General features: G+C 41.8%; 1 protein-coding gene across 3 annotated transcripts in view; it reads right to left on the bottom strand.

The window, feature by feature from the left end:
- igsf21a (immunoglobin superfamily, member 21a) overlaps positions 1-14,408 on the bottom strand; it is a 312,406-nt gene that overhangs the window by 8,031 nt on the left and 289,967 nt on the right. For 2 of the 3 annotated variants that reach the window (XM_030420524.1, XM_030420522.1), the window contains exons 7-9: positions 8,192-8,292; positions 3,592-3,784; positions 633-671 (exon numbers count right to left, since the gene is read on the bottom strand). In XM_030420524.1, the coding sequence (XP_030276384.1) occupies positions 633-671; positions 3,592-3,784; positions 8,192-8,292 (333 nt within the window). The remainder of the gene's footprint in view (positions 1-632; positions 672-3,591; positions 3,785-8,191; positions 8,293-14,408) is intronic. The other variant, XM_030420523.1, reaches the window with a different exon arrangement.

Genomic DNA, 14,408 nt, shown 5'->3' with positions numbered 1-14,408 from the left:
TGAAATGGTAAAGAGATTGTCACTGGAAGACAGAAAGTGAGTATGAGAAGTCAGAGAGGAGGAGAGGAAAGACAGAAAGATTGAAGCAGAAAGAGAGAGGGAGTGGCAGGAGAAAGCCAAGAGACGGAAAGGTTGTTGTCACAGCCCTGCGGCTTCGTCTGACAATCCCTCATCTTTACATATGATAATCTCAGAAGCCGCAAATGAGCCACCACTGCACATATGAAACACCAATAATCTCACACTCAACCAAAAGTGACAGGCTCTGTTAGTCACTGGGAGAGGCTTGTTGCTGCTGCTCCTGAACATCGGCGAAGATTAATCCTGACTGAATCGCTCTCGCGCAGTTCTGTCTGTGAAAATGCATTCAGGACCGAATGAGAAAACATCCACCTGTCAATACTTTGAAAGTTGAAACCGCGGTCTGCTTAAGAATTTGCCTCTCTGATCAGTGCCAGATTTCCGCGTACATTTTTATGACCGAGCAGACAGCGGCGTCACATTCTGTTCTCGTGTTGCACTCGGCCCCTCTGGAAATGTGACGATCAAGCGATTACAACGGGAAACATGAGAAGCATTACAAAGAAATCACATTCAAAGACAGTTTATTTTTCTGTGGCTGGAATACTCACTGTTTGGATTCTGTGTGTTTTTCATCATGCTCGGATTTTCTGTTGGGAAACAAGACAAAAAAAAAATCAAAAAAACTGTGAGATGATAATAAAAAAAACGTAGCTGTTACTAAGAGACAGAGTGACTCAGTGGATGAAGGAGGGAGTTAAACGGATAAAGAGCATGACAAGGAGGAAGAGAAAAATAGTAATCTCTGACAGAGGTGCTGGCTTTCCAATGAAGCTGAACACCAAAGTTCCTGAAGCGCACGTCAAATGGCACATCCCCAGCGAGAGAGACGGCGCCTGTTAATGGATCTGGGAACACAGAGCGGTGCACCAGAACAACCAGGACACTTTCAGCAGCAGTGAGAACGGGCGAGTACAGCTGTGGCCAGACGGTCTGGGAAAGTGTTTTTTCGGGAGAAATCCACTCCACCTTTAATAAAGTAGTGCCAGTGTCTGCCCTGCACAATACACTCTGACAATGTATTTTCAAAGTTCTCAGAGGAATAAAAGTAATTGCAAAGGAAGAAGCGGGAGGGCTCGCAGAGTATTAGCAAAAAACCCCTGAATTCCACTTTGTGAGCTATTTCTTGACTTCGCATATGAGCAGGTGGAAGCTACACGCACAGCGCAGTGTGAAACTTTTCTCTGGCCTCACTGCAACCACATTAACATAGCAGCTCCTCTGAGAGGCGCAGGGAAATTAGTGTGTGCACTCTGCAAATGCACGCTCCTGTTTGCCTGCTGCCTGCAAATTTGCATAGGCATACATTTCTGTGTGTTTCTGCATGTGAGTGCAGTTTTGCCGTGTGTGTGTGTGTGTGTGTGTGTGTGTGTCACTGCCCGGGTCTTCAGTGCTGACTCACTTAACAGTAATCTCAGAGGGTATTATCACTGAGGGTGGCTAAAGATGTACATCATCAAGACACGAGCGCTTCTCGTCGTCAGTGGAGAGTCTCTGTACCAAGCCGTCATTATACTCTATTATTCCTGATGATGTATATTGAACGCGTTGCCAAGCGAGCAGAGCCCCCAAATACGTCTCTCTCCTCACCCCCGGCGGGGAGAGAAGTGTCTCATCTCAAGGCCACGGGGGACGGTGCCAAGGTCACTTAATCACCATTTACTTCCCCTAAGCATGAGTGGAAGCAGTCTACAAGGAGCAGGCAGACAGATGGGCCATACTAGGCACGTAGCCGATGACACCTGAGGGTGCATCAGGGTGTTAAATAGACATTAGTGCTCTTCCTAGCAAAACGCCTCCCAAGGTAACGCCTCCCTAAAGTGGCACTTTCCCCTTAATGTGGGTTCTTATTAGGCCCGCCCAGTAATTTGTACATTTGTGACATACTTTAAACCCTTTTCATAGGAGTGTTTCCGACAGAGGGCTTCAAAAAAAATGATGGATACAATATTCTTTGTCTCAAACTCGATGAGGTACGAAAGTGGTGTCGACCTGATTTACGTTAATAGGGCACTTCAGGGCCGAAGTGCATGCGTGCGCCTGCCACACATATTTCTGCATATTTAAAGAGTGTTCCTCCTGTTCCTGTTCCGTGTCTTGACTTGTGTAAAGTCCAAGTGTCAAAAGCTCTAACATTGTTACATGGCTGTCTTTATCCATCTACGGCATTGTAATGTCTTCTGGGCTTTCGAACATAGGTCGCCGTTACGTAAGTGTTCCGTAATGGCTCTATTCTAACATGACAGAGCCATTATGGATAGAGCGATAACGCTCACACGATATTTAACATCTGGTATTCAAGAAGGATTGGTAGCACGCATCAAGTGTTCCCGGTTCTCGCATGGACTGCATCAACGAAGGATTTAAAAACTCATTTTGTAGCTGAAGCCTCGATTAATGACCATTGTGAGTGCGAGGGAGGCTCAACCCTGCTTTTCACGAGCAGACACCCCCGCAGATACTTCATCATCATAATTGATTAGATAGAATAAAGAAATCTGCAGCCTAATTTTTACAAATGATGTCTGCTAATTTAGCACTGTGTGTGTTGAAGCCTTTTTTTTTTTTTTTTTGGATGTTTTTCAAATCAGCTTGAAATCGTCTGTAATTTCCACTGTGACTTTTAAGGAAAAAGTGACTGGGAGGCTCACTCAAACACGAGACAAACATATCAAATTGTCATCGCATCGATGTAAAGTGCTCCTCCGAGAAGGCCTAAAGAAGAAAACACTAATTTAGTCGCAGTAAAACTTATTTGGTTAAAAGTTTCTGCTTTGATAAAGCCTTCAGAAGAAGCTCAGAATGACAGATCCCAGTTCTTCCAAGTGTGTCCATAGTAAACAGAACCAGAGGAGCACGGCACACAGATATAATAGAGCCTGTAGGCAATCCAGCTCCCACATCAACACGAGTAAATGAACAACTTCCAGGTTCTGATGAACACGTTACTTTGGGTTGGCCGTTGAGCAAAGTGCTGTTCTAACACTGTCAACAACAGAGGTCCTTTGATTTCATCACGGGCCTTTGATGCCACCCTTGGCCGTTAAATGCGAGCAGTACGAGACATTCCACTGTTGGAATAGTCACTAAATCCCATGCTGGAGAATAGTTATCCTCACTAAGTGCAGCCTTAAAAATAATGTGTTGTTGAGCCAATTAGGGATACAATCTCTTATTAATCACACACTTAGCTGCATTAATGATTCATACCTAAAAGCAGCCACATGAATCTCTAAAGTATTTTTCAAAGATACTGTAGATACATGAAATTAATTTTGTAGAATTATGTATTTTTCGGTGACATTTAACTGTGTAATTGTGTAAGTGTTCCAGATCATTCTTGTGGAGCCAAATTGTACGGTAACAAAAAAAAAAAGAAGAAGAGGAAGTTTCATATTCATTGTCTTCTAAATAATTAATCAAACTTAAATGTGATTTCAGTTCAACTGCGAGTGTAGTAGCCACTCCAGAAGGGGGCCATGGAGTGTTGCTGCAGCAGAGCGTACATACCAAAGACTATGAGGCGAGTGTGCGTATCCGTGGAGCCCAGTGGATTCTGGGCTGTGCATCGATACATGGAGCCGTTGAGCTCGGCTGGCACTCTCTCCAAAATCAGCTCCTTCCCCTCTCGTTCGGCGCTGCCATCCAGCAGGCGGCCCCCCACTCGCGTCCAGGTGAAGAGGGGCTCAGGGAACACCTCATTCTATCAACACCCAGCCCCCACATAGGATGGAGAGCGGGGAAAAAAAAGGACAGAGACAGGAGAGGAAACAAGAGATAGAGGGAAAGAGTGGAAAGGAGGGGGGAGGGTGGGAGGATGGTTTAGAGAAAGTCTGTGAGTCTCAGCCAAGAGATTAGGAGCAAAGGATACATGAATAATACAAGCTCCAATTTTTCCCCTAATGCAATGGCAAGTTAACAACATGCATTAATAATCAACACTTCACTTTACAAGTTTTTTCTCTTCACATTTTTGAGCCCTCCAGAGAATACTCCCCCCCCTCCCCGTCTCCAATTTAAAAATATAAAGCAGTATTTCATTCATATCAGTGGGTTGACATGTTCATAGATAATGGGAGAACACAGTATGAGGTTGAATCTCGTGTTTGATTCCACCTCTGAGGTAGAAGGCTTTGCTTCTTCATCTACCTTCACACACAATAATCCCTGTCTGACACACACACACACACAAACACAAAACACACACGTATCTTCCTACACTGCCAACAGAGGACTATCATTCTACTATGATCAAGTGTGGCCCACTGTCCGATCATTTAAAAAAAAACAACAAAAGACCATTTTCATAAAAGGTCATGTATGACGTGCACAACTACTTCCGAAACTTTCTTTTGAAAGCTGGGGACTGGCTGATTATCCAGTAGCCCAAACAAAATTAAATACAATCACAGCCATTTAACTTTTATATAGAACTTCATTCCGTGTGTCAGGAGTCAACATGTTCCCATCTTCTATGGATTATTCACCACTTTAAGCTTTCATACTGCAGTGTGAAGAGGTCATTACATGCAGGCTAAGACTGGACTTCATTTATTGTGAACCTTCTCCTCTGTCACCTCACTGCAGCTCACTGTTCAACCACAGTGAATATCTTTGCTGCCATTTCATATAGCAGCAAAACGTGCAACAAAATTAATAATAATAACAAAAACTATTACATTTGATTTTGTGCAAACAGTGCTGAAAAATATTGTGACATTCACAGTAGCCGCTGTGAGAATCTTAATTGTTTTAGTCTGCTGGTGTTCAAGTCTTCATTTTTGCAGAAGAGCTGCTCATTTGGCTTGTGTCTATTCCTGTCCTTGTGCGTCTGTGCCGGAGTGTGAATGTCACTTCATGCTATCTTAGAAGGGACATCTGCTCTTATCTGACAGCAGACAGCAGTCTCCTGTCATTCTGTACAGTCGAGGGAAGGACTGTCTTTCCTGCTATGTGCATGAACCGAGGCTATTATTTAACACCATTTCATTTTATTTTCAAATAATTTAAACATATCTAGGATAAACTGACTACCCAGATACAGATGTACAGATTGTAAAGCCCACTGAGGGAATGTGATTGTGATTTTGGGCTACATAAAGAAAACTGATTCGATTTGATTTACCCTCATACTAATATTCCAAGTAATTGCGAGTATATTTTCTGTTGCTTTACTGACTTATATCATAACAGGCTGTCACTGTGTTTGCACACTACGCCCCTTCATTCAACCAGCAACAGTGTGAACCCTGCTGGTAGCTCTTTACATAAACTATAAAAACACCACTGGCATTCTACAGTGGTGACTGACACTGGATTTTTCTTCGACAAACATCATGTCATTCTAGCAGAAACGAAGGAATCAACAACATCTTTCTCAGCATCTTAAGCTTTGCACCCACTTGAGGTTGGCCGATACTTGTTACAGTACAATGTTGAGTGTTGAATCATTTCTATTTATTTTAAATGTATTGACACAGAGAAGATAAGAAGAAATTACCCACAGAAAAATGTCCCCTGTTGGCAAATTTGTAACAATGACAAATTCCATTGAAAGGTCTATGGAAAAGGTGTATGTATGCAACTGCACACAAACGCATATGCAGTTTGTAGACACATACGTACGCTAGCAAGCACGCAGACGCACAAACACACACGCACACACACACACACACACACACACACACACACACACACACACACACTTCTCTTTCATCTATTTGATGCACTCTTGGAATAAAAGCCTGGAAAAGGCTTTTCAGTGTAGAAAGGGCTGACCAGCACTCCAGGCTCATGTCAAAGGAAAGCGCACCTCATTGAGACATTAAAGGTACTTGATATATGACATGAGAGTGGGATATATCTATTCCCAAAGAAATGAATGATTCATTGAATAGATTAAAGGTCTGACCTCATTGTTGTGTTTAGTGACGAAGAATATGATGTCAGTTTTTGTGAAAAGCCAGTGAATAAAGTAGGTATAAAATCATGGCCCTCACCATGCAATAGCCATTTGTATTGGAAACGGTCACTTCTCAGTTTGGTTCACTGAGCTAGTTTATTTGACAAATTCACAGAGGTGAAGTGAATCATAACAGAGCCAACAAATCAGTTAAGAGTGCATGAAGAACCGGCAGAATATGAAAAACAGTCCAGACTCTAGTTTGCCCTTCCTTTTCAGTTTTTCAAGCACAAGCGACTTCTTACTATCAGATGTCTCCGTTGACTCACAAAGGGCACATTTCGGAATCCTTCCCTGAAGCAATGTCAGTGCATTTGGTTGGCGTGCATCCAAGATCAAATCATATCATTCTCACATGCCCAAACAAACCAAACACTGGAGAGTTCAGGCAAACTGCTCTAAACAGGCTCAGTGTAAAAGTCACCTACTGAAATAGTGTGATAGGTTAGAGCCTCGTAACTTGCCGGTTTGTAATTACTGTGATAAATCTGATGTGAATTGTCTAACCTTTCAAAAATGAATGTTAATAATAAAAGAGTTCTCCAAGGTCTGTGTTTAAGTCATGACCAGGGTTAAATGACTCAGCACTGTGAGATTGACTCGTGGGGAAAAGGTCACGTTTAGGTGAAAAAAACAAAACAGGAAAAACACTAAAAGGGTTTAACAGAGAGCTTCTTGTCACATAATAAGAGCCTGTGGAATCCAAATTAAAAAGGTCTGCGCACGGTGCCGCTGCAACCATCAATGTCCTATTTAATCTCATACATAAAGCAATGAAAAATGAATACAAAGACCACACTGTCGGACGTTCATCCATAATATATTCCTAAAACAATAAACCTGGGGGGAAGCTGGCATCTTATTTTATCAGAAAACCGGGCGCCAAGATTATCAGTCTTGACACACAATCTTATCTACTTGTGAAACCCTAAAGCCTCGGTCCAGTGAAGGATAAGGGAAATTTGCTTTCTGATCAGTCTGCATGCGCTGACGCCCATGCTGCCAAAGGGCCCAACTGGCTGTATGCCACAGCCGAGCCTGTTTATAATAACCAATTTCAACACTGTTGAAAGAAAAACTTTAAAAGATTCCTGAGGTCACTGGGCAGACACTGGGCCTGTGCAAATCTGCGCAGTCAATGGCTTGGTGCATTTTACCGAAAACAACACCATGAGAACTGTGCCAAAAGAGTGGAATAAAATCAAAGTTATGAGTCCTGGAAATTCCTGAAGCAGTGATTGAGAAAGGAAAAAAAAAAAATTGCGCTGTGGTCCTTTAACAGGTTCTATATCAGGATTAACCACATCGCTTTCACCTGACTGACACCAGCTGCCTGTCTTCAATGTGTCATTCCTGTCAAAGAGATCAGGACCATCCGCAGGCCATTCACACTAGAGACATGTTCTTTTTTTGGCAGGGGAGTAGAGTGACACATAGACAATCTCTTTGCTGTTACCTCTAGCACCTTCTATTGGATTATGGAGCCGGAAGTGTGAAAACAGCAAAAATTACATCAGCAAGCATAGTACAGTCTCCTGTTGGCTAAGACTGATAGACATCAGATGGATTTCTGTCATTCTTAAAGCAACATTATGTAACTGTTTTACCTTAAAAATAATTTTGATGGTACAGTGTCTTGTAATAGCATGAATGGTGTTTCTGTCACAGCCACTCCGCCCCCGCCATCACTTGTTTCAGTAACAGGGAGTTTTCAAGACATTGTTACGTCATAATGAGTTTTGTTTGTATTTAACACCTACAGTACACCTGACAAATTATTACAGAGATTGAATTTGTATTTCCAACAGCAGTGTTGCACGCAGAAACTGTGGGGGGCGCCAAATCGCACAAAATATCAATTTCTACATAGTGTTGCTTTTAACAAATGAGAATCTTTTAAAACCAAATCCAAAAATGGTTTGAAATTTATTTTACAGCCTGTGTACTTCATTCAAAATGTTAAAAAGGAGTCAAAATGTTGACAAAATGAAAATATGCAAATCTGAATAGACTGAGGAAAAGATGTCTATGTCCAACAGAGTGCACACTTCAAAACAGAACAAGCTTATCGGCACACATGCACCAGTTCTATTCAAGATTAGAAGAAGAATTGTTTTTTTCTTTCTTCTTAACACCCCATGCACTTACCCCAGGCGATCCTACCTGGAATCCTTGCACAGTGATGCGCACCGTGTCCCCTACCTTTGCCCTGGTAGGGGACATGAAGAGTTTAGGGCCCTTTGGAGCAGCTGAAACGAGACAGAAGAAAAAAAGACAAAGAGACAAAGGTCATCGTACTGAGCGTGGAGAGCAAATCTTGTCGGATACCTGTTTTGTCACAGAGGGAGAGAGACAAATACAATTTCCTGTCAATTAAGGTCACGGGCCGAGAGGCAAGGGACCTGCAGGTTCTTTCATCCGAAGGACTGTGCTGGATTTATTCCCCCTTGGAGAGAAAAAGAACTAAATTGGGTAGATACTCATTACTAGAGGAGAATGGGAGTGCACCGGGTGGAGTGTGGAGGCAGTGAGATAAGGGACACTCAGAGAGCTAATTCCCTTGTCTTGGTGTGGACAGCAGCCCCCAGATGGCTTTCATTTGGACCCTCTAAAACAATGGGGCGCAAGCAAGAGAGGGAGTAGGCCCATTCTAATATTGTGAGGCTGGTGATTGTCCTGTGTATGTAGTGTCAAGATAAAAATGAATGATTTGCATAATGTTATAAAAAAAAAAAAAAAGGTAAGTCATTACATTAAGGCGAAACTGCACAGCATACTGCATTAGGCCCGTATAAGCAGGTTCTGGACAATTTGAGATGATTAACAATTCCGTTAAAGATAACTGCTTCTCACGCTGTGCAGTTCCATATGTTAGACAAATGGACTGAGCAGCACATGCAATGAGACTCAAGCTAAGGGCATCCTATCAATAATGCCTGTCCACCCCAGGAGTTCTTCAATTAATTTGGCTTGAACTCTCAATATAAATCACACTGGATGCTTGTTTCCATTGATGAGTTAAACTGAAGGATAAATAAATAAACAGACAAATGACCTCAGTATTTAGCTATTCATCTGGCAACAAACTGTCCACTGTGGCTAATGGAGCAGAACCTTTCCTTAGGCAGCCATTGACTACAAGCCTAGCTGACTAATGAATTAGGATCATATGTGTAAATAGGATTGAGCATGTGCCATTGCCCGTGTGCAGTATATCATGCGGGAGCCTTTTATAAACAGAAACAAAAGCATTTGAATCACACGAAAATGGTTAGGGAGCATTCGAGGCAGTACAAAGGGGTGAAAGAGCAGATAGTCATTAATATTTAAGCACCATTAGACGACTTGCTTTTCTGCATTAACTGATTCATTTATCCAGAAAATCAATGCATTGCAATCCAAACTGGTGCACAGTCTAGCTTTTTTTGTTATTGGTGGGGGATTATAGGAAAGGATCCACATATTTATGTGCTCTTGGCATGATGTGAGCAGTTTGACATGGCTAAGTGTTCCATCTCATGCTGAAGATGGATTGCATTTCACAGGCTACTTTTGGCATGTCAGTGTGAAGCCCTATCTTTCCACCTCCCACACACTTACGGAAGGGTATTTTTAAATACTGGTGTCATGGCGTCACATAGAGCTCGCAAGGCATATGGCGGGGGAAGATGATGGCTGATTTCTGGGATTTGCTCCAACAGTGGCAGTTGGCGTCCTACGTCACCACCTTTGATTAGGGCAGCATGCGGTGTGATGGACATACCACAGCCTCTCTCTTGAGGGCGAGGGCCTCGCAGGGGAAATGAGCCACGGTCCCATGAGACTGTCACCTAAGACCCAACTTCTTCCGATTGCAAGATGGAGCTGTTACCTCTGCAGGAGGGGTCAGGAAATAAACATGCCCCCCCTCAGAAAAAACAACTGTGCACCCTGCATCAGGTGTGCTTTAATACCAAGCCAAAACATCAACAGGTCTGCCCAGCTGCACAACAGACTTAAGCAGTTGAAGGGGAACCTGTCACATTAGCTGGGTGACTGGCTGCGTTGGAAAAGAGAAGCTGGAGAGGCATGCAAGCGAATTTAAAAAGCCTGACTGACTGCTGGATTGCACTGATGGGGTGAATCCGGCGCTGTGTAACGTCTTTCACGGATAAACTAGGTGACCCAAAGCAGGGAGATAAGACAGATTGATGAATCTGGAACTGAGCTGCCGATGAACACAGGTACAAGTAACATACTAGGTACACAAAACACATATAGATTTGCATGGGAAAATACACAGACACACACACACTCGCACATGCAGACATTTACATACAAATAACCATATGCATACTGTATGCATAAAATCCCCCAAAATGGACACACAGATACACACCTACACACACACACACAGATCACAGACGCCTTCCTGAAACTGAGCATCTGCTCTTTGATTATCACGGTCTGGCAAAGAAAAAAAAAATGACTGGGAGATGTGAGGAAGCCTGGATCTCTTCTCACTGCTGAACTGTGCACGAAATGAGAAATTCCACCACGTGTCGAATGAGGTTGAATAATAAACACCTTAGCTCATGTAAATCCAAAGCAGAGAACTACCTTTAATTATTAAGGTGTGCTATGGTCACAAACACAATCTTGGAGAAAAAAAAACAGACTGGGGAACATCATCTCAAGGAGATATAGCACTTTTTTGGGACGACCAAGGCCGGGCGCCAGCTTCGCGTCCATTTGCATGGCGAGCACGGAGCCATTCATGAATATTCATAAAGTGTAATGCAACATTGTCGATTGTCAGACTGTCGCTCCTTCTCATGTGGCAGTATTAAATCTTTGAAAGATTTATTACTTATGGGCACTGCGAAGACCTCCTTTTCATTTCCTGGCCAAACACACCTGAGAGAACCAGGAGAGTGTGTGTACATACAGTCAGACAGCTCCTGAGCGCAATTATCCAGTTATGGCTGCATAATATAAATGAATTGGGTATGTCATTGCTGGGAAACCTTCGGCGAGCTGTTTTACACAGTCACATCCAATTACAGATTAAAAAGAGAAACGCTAAATACTTTAAAAAGACATGTTCCGTTTTGTCTGTGCTATGAGCCAATTCAAATTTCTACTGTAATAACCTCTGACCTGAATCACAGCCATATTATTTTTGTTCTACTTCTCCATTCCAAGATGGATCGAGCCCCCAGCAGGTCTGCGAATGCTTTGAATTTCAAGTGTGCTCCAATTAGAATCAACAAACGCCACATTTTCTGTTCTCTTTTTCTTTAGGTGGTGTGAAGAAAAAAAAAACAAATCTGGAGTGTCTGCTGATGCTCCTACCATCTCTTTAAAAGAACAAAGGTAGTGATAAATTAATGACTTCAAACACAGCGGGGAGAGAAGCTTGTCAAAATATTAGCGCCTTTGACATTTAGCTAGAGTTTCACAGGGCCGATTCTCCTCAGGGTGTGTCATCTGTTTTATCATCAACATGTGAAGGAGCTGTTAGAGTCTTTAGTGCAATACTTTGTCTGCAGAAGACAGCTCCTGCCATTATACCTTCAGCTGTTGCCGCTGTCTCCGTCGTGCATGCGACGTGCTATATTTCTATCCACTCGGGATGTGACAGTGACAGTTATTACAATTTAAAAGATGATTTTCCGGTGTGAGATATTCCCATTTGAAGAAAGTGACATTGGCAATTGCAGCAATCGGTTTTTAAACAGGGGCCAAAGGGGCTTTTTTTAAGACACTGGGCCCTCTCCTCTGCACAGATTGATTAAATGGTTTAAAGCTTGAGGCTGGCAAAATTTTATATTTTTCTTGACACTGACAAATTCTATGAAGAGTCCAAAAACAGCAATAAATTAATTCTACAAGTACCATCTGAAAGCCTAACAGACATCAATAAGCCAGACTGTGGCACTGGGTGAAAAGGTTCCCTATTATTATTTGAATCAGTCTCAAGTGTGGCACACCATCCTGCTGCCTTAAGTACTTGTACTAGTGCACTAACAGTGTATTAAAACACAGATCAAAATAGTTCCAAACAAATGGACTACTTATCTTGTTTGAGTAATGTTTGCTAAAGACTACAGCTGTTTGAAAATATTAAGCAGCCTCACTCTAAAACATATTAAACTATCTTCAAGTGGACTGTCTGTGTATAGTTATGGGCTAAAATCCAATTGAATATATTTAAAATATATATTTATGTGTCAGTTTTGAGTTTGTAATTTGTGTTTTATTGGCCTTACGAAATAAGATTTACTTGGCAAAAAAATGCTTATTTTCATTGCTTAATATGTCATTTTATTTTCAAATAAGACATATTTTTATCCCCAGGGTTTTTTTGGCTAAATGCAAATGAATCACACGACATGTCCTGTCAGGTCCATCACAGAGCGGTCATTGTCACATAATGTATCTAATTTGTGATCCAGATGAACAGCAGCTGGTAAAAAAAAAAAAAAAAAAAAAAAGCTGTACTTAATACCTAACATGATAATATGAGTTTGTACATAATGTATTTTTGTATTTTTTCTGTACTTTGAGTTTCTGACACTTTTTGATGTGTTTTGTTCCCATCTCTCTGTGTGTGAACCATTTCTACAGATTTATGTCTTCAATAGGCACCAAAAAGCTTTGGGCTGAGTGTCATAAACAAGGTTGGGCTTTTATCTTTTCATGGGATTTGTTTGACAGTAAGAGAAATATAGAATAAATACAAGCCCAGTCCTTTCAGCTTTTCTGCACAATATTTACGCTCCTCTCGTCAGTCTGAAGTAAAATCTGATTCAAGAGCTACATCAGAAAGGAGTGTCCCTTCCTCACTAATTGAGACCCTGTAGATTCACCCTATTTACCCAGATATGTATATGGATTTTTGGCAGGAAAACTTCTTGGCAGACAAGTGCAGAAGTGAAATTAACCCAAAAGTTTTTTTTTCTCAAGCAGCAAACTGTGAATGTGCTGTCAAAACAAAGCCGGACTGATGGATAGTTCAACTTGAAACTACAAGATCATCTGCTAATGTCCACGTTCAGATCCACAGAGTCAGCTGTGTCACGTGATATCCGATGCATTTTCTTTTATTTTCCAAACATCAAGCTGCTATTTGGGACATAAAAAAGTGGACGGGCCATGAACTGCGTTGTACTGACTTGCATCAATAAAAGGTACTGATGATGTTTTTGGATCATGTATCTAAAGCCCAAACCTGATTCCCCCTTAACCCTAGGCCTTAACCTCAGTTTTGTTTAGGGTGTCCTGATTCTTGTTGAGATAGAAAAGTAGGGCAAAGTGTTAGTCCTACATTGCCCTCCACACAGAGCTCTTGTTTTCTTTAACACAAGTATCAATCGACCGCTACCAATTTGCTGATGACTAGGTTGCTAACTAGCTAACGTTACATTGTTATTACTGATTTGTCCCTCATTTTGACATATTTAAATGTTGCATCCACCCCTCTTGATGGCACGTGACGCCCAAAATTTAAATAAAGTCCAGCATCAGAGTTGCTACTCTTGGTGCCGCTACTCTAATATTAGTCCAGACTATAAGGGTAGAAAGCACAGGTTGCTGATGTTGGCCTATAAAGCTCAGCTAGTGGCTTGGTAATGAAAAAGGGCTTGTTATTTACTTGACTGATACTGGGAAGTTGTGAATGAATCAGGACCGTCAAGGCATTGTGATAATGACAGGATTGTCATAGTGACGCAGGAGAAATTCCCACAGCTGAAGCTCGGAAATGTCTGCTTGCGCATGTTTATGTAAACCCCATCAATGACTACTGATGACGTATGAGGGTCTTGAAGGGTTTTCCCATTTCATCGGGGAAAATTTCAACTACTACCTGGACACAATACGATATTTTAAATGCACAATATGTAAGAATTATTCATGCTTATCAGCTTTAAGTCTTCAGCTTCGTCTGCTAACTGAGCTAACTAGCAAATGGCAGCTACAGTTAGCAACAGTCAGCGGTTACTCCAGTAATATGACCCCTGATTCTATATAATATAAATATATCTATATGTATTATATATACCCAAAGAGGACATTTTGCTGATACTACCTTTTCAACTGTTCAACTTTCTTCTTAACAGAGCACAGAACAGAACTTACTCACAGACTTTCTCGACCATCGGATCTTCCTTGATAACAATGGGCCACGGCTAAGGCGAGAAAAAAACTGTGGTGTGCCTTGTGTACAAGACACTTCAAATCCCTACTTGTCATTTCTTTAGCCCAATAAAGACTTTCCACTTCCAGATGATGATGACGTATCCATACATTGACTCGGAGCGACCACGGCTCACTCACGAGCATATTAGGAGTGACAGTTTTTAATTAGATGAAATGTGGTGAT

The sequence above is a fragment of the Sparus aurata genome, chromosome 6 (genome assembly GCF_900880675.1).
Source record: "Sparus aurata chromosome 6, fSpaAur1.1, whole genome shotgun sequence".
Lineage (NCBI taxonomy): Eukaryota > Metazoa > Chordata > Actinopteri > Spariformes > Sparidae > Sparus > Sparus aurata.
Note: the sequence above shows the minus strand (reverse complement) of the source record. Positions and strands in the feature narration are given on the sequence as shown.